General features: G+C 52.1%; 1 protein-coding gene across 5 annotated transcripts in view; it reads right to left on the minus strand.

The window, feature by feature from the left end:
* Window positions 1–648: 648 nt before the first annotated feature.
* The window catches only part of TTC21A (tetratricopeptide repeat domain 21A), a 31,691-nt gene continuing 22,381 nt past the window's right edge, over window positions 649–9,958 (minus strand). For 3 of the 5 annotated variants that reach the window (XM_017849633.1, XM_017849635.1, XM_017849637.1), the window contains 14 exons: window positions 9,339–9,411; window positions 9,132–9,242; window positions 8,645–8,783; window positions 8,389–8,492; window positions 6,263–6,451; window positions 5,186–5,296; window positions 4,334–4,415; window positions 3,016–3,166; window positions 2,467–2,628; window positions 2,140–2,332; window positions 1,816–2,040; window positions 1,157–1,277; window positions 921–988; window positions 649–837 (listed from right to left, as the gene is read on the minus strand). In XM_017849633.1, the coding sequence (XP_017705122.1) occupies window positions 760–837; window positions 921–988; window positions 1,157–1,277; window positions 1,816–2,040; window positions 2,140–2,332; window positions 2,467–2,628; window positions 3,016–3,166; window positions 4,334–4,415; window positions 5,186–5,296; window positions 6,263–6,451; window positions 8,389–8,492; window positions 8,645–8,783; window positions 9,132–9,242; window positions 9,339–9,411 (1,807 nt within the window). In that variant the 3' untranslated portion in view covers window positions 649–759. Of the gene's footprint in view, window positions 838–920; window positions 989–1,156; window positions 1,278–1,815; window positions 2,041–2,139; window positions 2,333–2,466; window positions 2,629–3,015; window positions 3,167–4,333; window positions 4,416–5,185; window positions 5,297–6,262; window positions 6,452–8,388; window positions 8,493–8,644; window positions 8,784–9,131; window positions 9,243–9,338; window positions 9,412–9,958 lie in introns of those variants that run through there. The other 2 variants (XM_017849636.1, XR_001881020.1) reach the window with 2 other exon arrangements.

A 9,958-nucleotide genomic window follows, 5' to 3' on the forward strand; every position in this document is an offset into this window, starting at 1 on the left:
TTTCTGTAGGATGTTAGATGGCCAGTGTCTTTTGCAAAAGCTGAAGTGGGAACTATTTTTTCTTGGAATGTATTTCCTTGTGCCAGGCGAGGGTAGTCAGGTTTGTCCCAAACTGGTAAGGACCAGAAGAACCCAGCTGGACTTGGTGGGGAGTGGGGGGGAGGTGGCAGGGGAAAGGGAAACAATGCATGGACAGGGTGGGACAATGGCCCTTGCACCCTGCAGGCCCTCTCACACAGGACCTTTTGCAGCTGATCCTCCTGTCTGGGCCCACTGCCCATAGCATCCTGGGCCCACCGCCAGGCAGACTCAGAGGGTAGCATGGAAAGCAAGAGTAATTGCTTCTCTAGCTCCAGGATCCTGGAGACCAGACAGGAGAAGGGCAACAACCATTGAAAAATAGCTGAAGGGGATCCTTTTCGACCACCATTCCACTAGAAGCCCCCTCTTTGCTCCCCTCTGCCCCCTCAAAGAGTCTGGGATAAAAGCGAGGTCTGTTAGAAAGCACCCAACGAGCCTAGCAAAAGTTAAGCCAGTTGATGTCTTTCTTCCCAGAGCAACATTTCTTGTGCCTTAAAAACATAAAGCTTCGGGGTGACCCTTAGGTCAGATGAAACATGATTCAAAATAAACCACATACACTATAGAAATGGGGAAGAATGTGTCATTTTCTGAATCCCTTCTCCACTGACCCACTTTTCATCCCTCCACACAACTTCAGAAGGTTGATGGCTTCTACTGCAGGCCCCTTGACCCCAGCTAGGGCCTCAGGGACCTTCGGGCCTTTTCCAAAATTTCCTCCCTGATCTTGGGGTAGTTGGGGTGCTCCCTGAGGACCTGGAACAGAGAATGGGTATGCAGTATCAGGCAGGGTTCCCTACCACTACACCAGGCCCTCCCCGCCAAGGCTGCTGGCTTACATCGTGGCAGATTTCGATGGCCTCCACAAATTTCTTGTCCTTCAGGTAGTTGAAAGCAAGTCTGAAGCCTACCAGGGGCATGGAGAGCATAGATGGTGGCACCCTGATGACCTGAGAACCCCTATGGTTCTCATAACAGCCAGGGTACAGGCCTTGAGTTCTGGGGTCATGGTGGGGATCCTCCTGCCCACCTCCCTTCCATGTCCATTCATGTGCACCCTGGCTGGTTGCCTTACCAATGGCAGGGTTGGCGTGATGACTGTACTTCCAGGCCAGTTTGTAGTTGGTGACTGCATCCTTGTAGGACTGCTCCTTCTCCATGATGAAGCCCATGTACTCATAGGCCTTGTAGCAGGACTGCAGGGAAAGCCAGTTAGAGCCTCTGCTGGTTCCCTGGGCCAGGGTGGGACTAGGACCAGAACCAGAAGCAGGCAAGGGACAGAAGTGAGCTGCCATAAACCAAACTGCCAAGGGACCTCAGGGGTACCCCAACCTTTGCAAGAAGCCAACTGTGTGCCTTCTTCTCAGCTACCCCAGACACTGGTATAACCCCATTCCCTGCAGCCCTCCTGTTCCGCCACTCCCATTCCTGGCCTGCTCTGACCTGCAAAAGTCCCTCCAGGTTGGAACCCTTGAAACTTTCCCATCTTTTTCTGTCATTTAGTGTTCCCTCCTCTGGACATGACACGACCCTGTGTACCTCCTCTTACCTGGTCCATCGCCCTTGATCCTCATTCCTATTCTGGTCTGTTGCCCATGTGCCCCTCTCAGCCTGCCTCTTCCCGACTAGTTGTTATTCCATATGACCTCTGCCTGCAAAGCCTGCTTCACCTTCCTGGAATGCCTGGAACCCTTTCTGCCACCCTGCAGCCCCAATGTGTGTGTGGCCCCTTGCCTTGTTGTACTGCACACAGCGCCGCAGCAGTTCTAAGGCGAGGTCAAACTTGCTGCCCTGGCAGTAAATGTCGGCCAGCAGGAGCCAGCTCTTCTCCAGGTCCTCAGCCTCACTCAGTACCCAGGGGGCCTTGGCCAGGCGCTTCAACTGCATACGCGCCTTGGGGATCTGCTTCAGGAACACGTAGGCTTGTGCCAAGGCCAGCAAGGCAGGGACACTGTCCTTCTACACACCGGGTGGGAAATGGACGTCAGCACGCCTTGGCCGCCTAGTCAGGCTCGGCCCTGCCACCTGCCCATGCCCGCCAGTCCCCACCAGCCACACCTCAGCCTGCGCTATCTGGATGAAGCTGCCCAGCGCAGCCTCCATGTTAGCCTTCTCCTTGGTGGCCAGCCGGCAGAGGCCCTGCAGCAGCCGCAGCTGGGTCTGGCTGGAGGCTGAATTCGGGTAAAACTCACGCAGCAGTTTCTCGGCGGTGCTCACGCCCTGCTGTTCCACCTCCTTCTTCTCTGTGTAGCTGCAGGTGTTAGACCTGGGTGTCAGACACAGGCAGGTGGCCTGCCCGTGTGGCCCTCACCTGGCTTCAACCCAGAGGCTGCAGGCTCTCTCTAACTTCCCCAGGGTTCTGCCTCTGCCTTCACGGGCCCTTACTTGCTCTCGGCCCCCTGGTTCTCAAAAGCCTCTCCGCCCACAACCTCATTGTCTGGATTCAGACAGATCTGCACCATGTGGTAGATGGCGCTCTGGCCCCAAGTGCTGTCCTTGCGTGCCTTGTTCAGGAACTTTAAGGCTTCGCTGGGCTGCCCTATGTGCCTGTAGTGGAGAAAACACCAAGAATCAGTGAGGGAAACTGAGGCTCAGGGCAGAGATATACAAGGGCCACTTTGTGAGTCTGCACAAAGCAGAGGCTGGATAGCTGGTTTCCCAGTTCCTCTGGAGGAGACGCAGGCGTCGGACCTGGGTGTTGGATGCAGGCCAGTGGCCTGCCCAAGTGGTCCTCACCTGGCCTCCATCCAGAGGCTGCAGGCTCTCCCCGACTTCTGAAGGGTTCCACCCCTGCCCCTGTGGGCCCTCACTTGCTGGGCCTGGGTGTCCTAGAGGCAGAATTTCTGCTCCCTTTGTGCAGCACAAGGGCCTAGCCTATCTGCCAGTAGGGCTTCCTGCACACAGCTGCCCCTCAACACACCACACCCAACTCACCAGCAGTAGATACCTCTGCAGTAGTTGAACCCTGGTTCCAAAGGCACCCGGCTGGACACCTTCTTGGCCAATTCAAAAAAGGCAGGAATGTCTTCAAGTTTACCACTTCTTCTTAGCAGATCGATTAATTTATTCAATACCAAAAAATTGTCTAAAATAAGAGACAGAAATCTCCAGGCTGAGATGCCCAGTAGCTGTATCAGATGAGGGTGCTGGGCCCCTAGGAGGAGCCAAGAGATACTGCCCATCTGGGCTGAGCGGGGACATTCCAACAGTTCCAGGGTTGAGTAAAGAATAATACTAATGCTTAAAAATAGTAAAGAATAGCAGCTAACATTTATATAGCACTTATATTGTACTTGGTATTAAGTGCTTCACCTATACATTAACTGCAAGATTAGGTAGGTACCTAATCTTTTTTTTTTTTTTTTTTTTTTGAGACGGAGTCTCGCCTTGTTGCCCAGGCTGGTGTGCAGTGGCACGATCTTGGCTCACTACAAGCTCCGCCTCCCGGGTTCATGCCATTCTCCTGCCTCAGCCCCTGGAGAACCTGGGACTACAGGTGCCCGCCACAATGCCCGGCTGATTTTTAAATATTTTTAGTAGAGACAGAGTTTCACCGTGTTAGCCAGGATGGTCTCAATCCCCTGACCTCGTGATCCGCCCACCTCAGTCTCCCAAAGTGTTGGGATTACAGGCGTAAGCCACCGCTCCCGGCCTAGGTAGGTACTCTTATTGTATCTGTTTTACAGATGAGGACACTGAGACATGGATAAATAATTTGCCGAAAGTTGCACAACCAGTAAGTGGTAGACCAGGACTCAGACCCAGGCAGCCTGGCCTCAGGACCCATACTCCTAACCATGGTGACCTCCTGGGCCTATGGGCACACTGCCATGGGCCTGCCAGGGCTCCAACCTGAGCCTCAGGTCTGGCCCCTTTCCCCAGCAAGAAGGGGTGGTTTTATGCTGCAGTGAATGGGAATGAAGCTATACAACAGAGGAGAATTTCTAGTCTCTCCAAGTGGCTGTGACCTCAAAAGGGAACTGTGTCGAGCCCCACTGGCTGTGATTTGGGGACAGACATGCTGTCCTGGGTCCAGTGCCAAGTCCTTGAGACCAGGAACTGGCCCCTTGGACTCGGGAAGGGCCGGCACGTTCCATTGGGTCTTTATCAGTTTCCTGCTTCTCTGGAACAATCAGGGAGGAAGGGGCTTCCTCTGCCCAGTCAGGAAGGAGGGAGAGGTCCCACCCTTCTCTGGGAGAGTGGCTCTTGCTCAGTGGGAACTGGTGCAGGCAGTCTCCATGGGCAGAATTACCTGGCACTTTCTCCAAGACTTGGTGGTAAAGATTGATGGCCGCTTCATGTTTCTGTTTTCTAAACATCAGGTCAGCCATCAACTATCAGAAAACACACAAGGCTCCAGATTTCCCAACAGTGCCAGCTTGCATGGGTATAAGGGGAGGCGGGGGGTATGGGGGTGATGGTGGTAAGAAGGGAAGGTAGAAAAGGACTTGCAAGGCAGCCTCCCCAGGCCTTGTGAGAAGCTGCCACAGGAGAAGCCTGAGGGTTTCTCAGGCCCCCACCCAGAAGGTGAGGACTTCCCAAGGTGGGGGGCAAGAAGAGCTGGGTTGAGGATGGACATGGGAAGGTAAGGCCAGTGGTAGAGACCAGTGGGGCTTTTTGATAGCCTACAGGGAAAGCCTCTCCACCCATTCTGATAACTGCCAGGCAATAGAGGTAGGGATGAGGACCCCTCCTTGTTCTGCAAGGGCTCAGCTTCTGCTCCTGGGCCAGCCCTGGAGAAGGTCTGGATGATAGGGAGGAGAGAGGCAGAACTGCGGAGGGCTTTTCCTGAAGCCCCAGGAACCTATCCCACTTGCCTTCACCTACAGTGGATGCGCTTTCCCCTGGGGTGAATCAACCTCACCCCACCTTAGACTGGCCCAGGAGGTTGATGCTGCCCATTGCCAGCCAGCCCACCCCTTCCGGCTAAAGGGCAGAGTAGGTGCAGCACTGAGTCCTCTCTGCCTGACAGCTCCTCAGAGGTGTTGTCAGTGAGGCATCCGAGGTTATGGGGCTAGGAAGTAGCCTGCATCTGGTCACAGGGACCCTGGGAAGGGAGGAAGGGAGGAAAGGAGGGAGGGAGTGGGTGCTGGGGGCTTCCTACCACAGAAGCAGTCTCATGGTTCTGCTCAGTCTGCAGGAGGATGGCACAGTGCTGCTCACACAGGTCCAGGTGCCCCTGGAGCAGGTAGAGCTGCGCCAGCTCCAGCATCACCTGGGACAAGGCCGGATATAATACACTAACTAGTAAACAACATGGGAAACCCCTGGGATCGTCTTTGACAGCTCTTCTCCTCACACCCCACTTCTATCAGCTCTGCTTTCAAAATATGTCTCAGATTCCCCAAGTGAACATCTCTGGCCTTCCCCTTCTCCCACTCAGTTCTCCAGTCATACCCTGTGTCTTACTAACCTCTGAAAGTTGGGCCAAGCTAACACATACTCATCCTTCAGCTTCAACTCTGGCCTCACTGCTCTGAGAGTCCTCTGTGCCCCAGATTCTGGGGCAGGTACCATTCCTCCAAGTGGTGCCCTGAACCCCCATGCAGGCATGTATTGCCTGGCATTGGTGCTGCCTGTGCTCTCATCTACATGCCCTTACCCAAGGGTAATCTGTGGGCAGTGACCAAGCCTTGCCCCACTGTGTCTCCAGAGCCGGGCACAGTTCTTGGCACATATTAGATTAGGTGTCTGTTAAATGAGTATTACATGAATGAATGGATCTGTCACTAAGCTCTTCATCTACTGTGTTAGCATGAATTCCAACTATGGTTCCCTTATCTGGAGCCACACCTCCCTCACAACTCTAGGCCCTCTTGGAAGCTCAGCCTGCACTTCACGCCCAAAGTGCCCTGGCAGCTACAACCCTTATCATCTCCCCACCTCCAAGGGGGACTTGAAAATGTCAGACTAATGTGACTTTCAGCAATGTCTTTCCCACTATACCCTTCTCATTTGGCTATCCAAGGTGAGCCTTGCTCCAAGGGCCGCAGCAGGTGAGGTCCCAGGTCAGCAGGAGCAGGCACCTTACCCCAGAGGCCACTGGCCTCCCATGCCCATCGTATCTGTGACTCCTCAGGGAAGAATGGAGAAGGAACTGGCCCCTGCACCTGGTCAGAGAGCTCAGCAAGGCATTGTGCCCTGAGGGAGAAAGCAGCCTCTTGCTTTGAGGGTCACTCACCTTATTGTCAGTGGGCAAGTAGGAGAAGACATCCTTATAAGACCGTACGGCCTTGTCATACTCTTTCTCTGCCAGGTAGTGCTCTGCAAACTGGATGCAGATAGAGGCTGCCAGTTGCTTCTGGGAGGGGATCATTTCTGGTTGCTCCAGTGGAACTCGCTTCAGTATCCGAGACTGGAGGTCCAAGGCCTTGGGAAACCAATCAAGCCAGGATCAGAAACTCAGAGCCTGACATACCAGTTCACAGAAAGTACCAAGCTCTTAATTCAGATCCAGAAGTATGAAAAATGACATCTTCAGTGCCTTGGGCAAATTTGGGTCACTCTGAATAGGCAAAGCCACTGGCTGAGTACACATGAGGCAAGCTAGTACTGCCTCTGGGGGCAGGAGCAGACGCAAAGGCACTCAAACAAAACACGCTTTTGTACTTTGCCTGTTTACCTGCTTCCATCACACCTTGAGGCTCTGTGTCTAATTTGCTTTGCTACACTACAGGCTAGAACTAGCACACAGTAGGTGCTCAAGGCACACAGTAGACTGTTCTGTTCTGTATGCCGCCCTGCTGGGAATTTGAGGAAGCAGCCACAAATATTTACCACACAAATGATCAAGTGAGTAAGCAGAGAACATCAGTGCAAGAGGAAATGATGATGCCAGGGTTAAGCTGTAGGACATGGGTAGGAATCAGCACTTGGCTCCCTGAGGGCCAAAAAGAGGAATGGGAATCCAGTGGTAAACAAGAGGATAAATCATCTCTAACAGTCAGAGTGTGGGCTCTCCCTCTAGAACCACAGAGCATACTCCAGAAACAAGTTTGAGGCCACACCCCTGGGGGAAAAAAGTGAGGAAGATGTGACAGGAATGGCTGGGGGCTCTTGGATCAGGGGCAGCCCAGTGTGCAAAGAACATAGGTTGGGACAGGCCAGACCTGGCTCAGGTCTCAGCTCCACCACTTGCTGGTACAGTCACATGCTGCATAACATTTCAGTCAATGACAGACCACATATATGATGCTGGTCCCTGAAGATTATAATACTGTATTTTTACTGTACATTTTCTATGTTTAGCTATGTTTAAATACACAAATACTTACCATGATGCTACAATTGCCTAGAGAATTCAGTAGAGTAACATGCTGTGCAGGTTTATAGACTCAGAGCAATAGGCTACACCAGATAGCCTAGGTGTGAAGTCAGCTATACCATCTGAGTCTGATATTCACACAACAAAATCATATTCCTGCTGATAAGCAACATATGACGTTGCTGTGGTTTGAATGTGCCCCCCAAACATCATGTGCTTTCCTGGAAACTTAATCCCCAATGTGGCAGTATTGAAAGTTAGGGCCTTTGAGAGGTGATTGGATCATGAGGGATCTGCCCTCATAAATGGATTAAACCACTTGTGGATGAATGGATTAATGGGTTATCATGGGATTGGAACTGGTGGCTTCCTAAGAAGAGGATGAGAGACCGGAGCAAGCATGTTAGCACAGTCGGTGCCCCCTGCCCACCATGTGATACCCTGCACTGCACTTTTTAGAGAGTTCCCCTTCTCCTGAGCAGAAAGATCTCACCAGATGTGGCTCTTCCACCTTGAACTTCTCAGCCTCTAGAACTGTAGGAAAAGTATGGATTACCCAGTTTCAAGTATTCTGGCATATACCCACAGAATATAGACTAACACAACTGAACCCCACTTTGGGCACATTTCTCAACCTCCTAGAGACTTATCTGTTACATGGGAATGTCACAATGCTTATTACAAAGGGCTACTGTGATCATTCAATAAGAAAGCAAAAACCCTACAGAACCTAGCACAGAGCTTTTCCTGCAGGGGAGCCATTGTCATTGCCTCATTATTATCTCTACTATCACCCTTGAGGACAAAGGCACTCTCTTACTTCCTGCCTTCCCCAGCCCACCCTAGCTCAGAGCACATTAGTGTACCGTCACTGAATGAACCAGAATGGGAAAATAAGTGAAGGTGGATGTCAGAGGTGTAACCTAGGTCCTTTTTTGAGGAAGAGGTCTGGGGCTTTACAGACCTGGAGTTCTTTCCTTTCTCCTTCTTCAGCCCCCATCAGCAGATGGCAGATAAAGAGGTTAAGTCCACTTGTCAATTACCTTGTTCAAAGTTTCTATCACAGCTTCTTTTTTATGGCTCTCATAAACCTTTGCCAGCAAAAGCAAGCACTTAACATCATTCATCATGGATGGGATGTCTTGGACTGTTAAACGGAAACTCAAATTAGTGTTAGTTTGCTGGTTCCTGGGAAGCTGGGTTGGTGGGGAGGGCTGGGTTCAGGACTTCAGCTAATGGGGAATGGGGTTGGAGTATGTCTGCTCCAAATGCTAGAAATAGGTTAGAATGCCGCCTCACCAATGTCATGTTCCAGTGCCTGCTTCAAAACTTTTTCTGCTTTATTGATCTTCTTTAACTTTAGGAGCAGTTCGGCCAGATCGCAGCACAGAAAGTCCTGTCCATTAATCTTCTGGGCAGCCTCATAATACTCAACTGCCTTAGTGCAAACAATAAATATTAGCCTCTGGCCTGGTTCTGCACTTCAGTGCCAGACACCATGTTCCCCTCAGCAGCCATCACACCAGTGTGCCCCTCCAGAACATAGAAGCCTAAGGTGAAAAAGCACTCCTCCCACCTGGCACAGGGTGTAAGCCTCAGCTTGAGCAGGTGTGGTCAGCAGCAAAGAGTTGCTCAGTTCTCCCCTTGGCACCCCATTCATCAAGGAACTGAGTGAAAACTCAGCCACTCTCCTCCCATCCAGAGCTCCCCAGTCATGTACCGTCATCCTCCACCTTCCCTGCTAGGCTGGCCCTCCCTGCCCCTTCACACCCCAGCCCAGCCTGACCTCAGTATACTGGTTGGCCTTCACATAAGCTTGCCCAATTCTGCTGGCCAGGGAGGCATCATGCGGGTTCTGTCTATAGGCCTCATCATAGACCTCCAGGGCCTTCTCGGGCTGGTGGGGAAAGTGTCTTTGGGTCTTCCTCTTCTCTCCCACTGGAGAAGGGAGACTGGGGGGCCACTTGGCAAGGCTGTGAGGCCTCTCACTTACCTCCAGAATGCTCATTAAAGCATCGCCCAGTAGCAGGCTGGTGTGGGGGCCAGGCAGATGTTCACAGAGCTCACTGCAAGCAAGAGTAACCAAAAGCTTATCTCAGGCTCACACACACCTCATGTTCCTGAAATTATCTCCTTCACTTCCTTCCCACTGATTCTGGCTGACATTCATTCATTCATCAATCAATACTTATAGAAAGTCCACTGTGCACGAGGCAGTGTGCTAGCTACCTGAGTCAGGCTCTCCACATCCATCTCTGTAGTTAGGCCATGGCCAGGCCCTCTACCTGTTCCTCTCACTCTACCCGCTATCCCTTCAGATCCCTCTCCATGAGGCAGCCATGTCACTCTTTCTAAAACTCCAATCTGGCCATGCCTCCATATTGTTCACTGGTTTCCCACTGCTGGATAGCCTTCCCTACTCCCTCAGCAACCACACCTCCCACTTTAAATTGCTTAGATGAAGCTCTGCCAGAAGAAAGGGATGAGGAAGGCGCCTTGGAGGTCCCAATGCCAAATCATACAGAGACAGCAGCTTGGAGCTTCAGTGTGTCTGCTCTGAGAACCAGGCCTACAGTCTCCGACCAGTATGTGCAAGCAGGTAAGCGGGGGGGG

The sequence above is a fragment of the Rhinopithecus bieti genome, unplaced genomic scaffold (assembly GCF_001698545.2).
Source record: "Rhinopithecus bieti isolate Rb0 unplaced genomic scaffold, ASM169854v2 scaffold_33121, whole genome shotgun sequence".
Classification (NCBI taxonomy): Eukaryota; Metazoa; Chordata; class Mammalia; order Primates; family Cercopithecidae; genus Rhinopithecus; species Rhinopithecus bieti.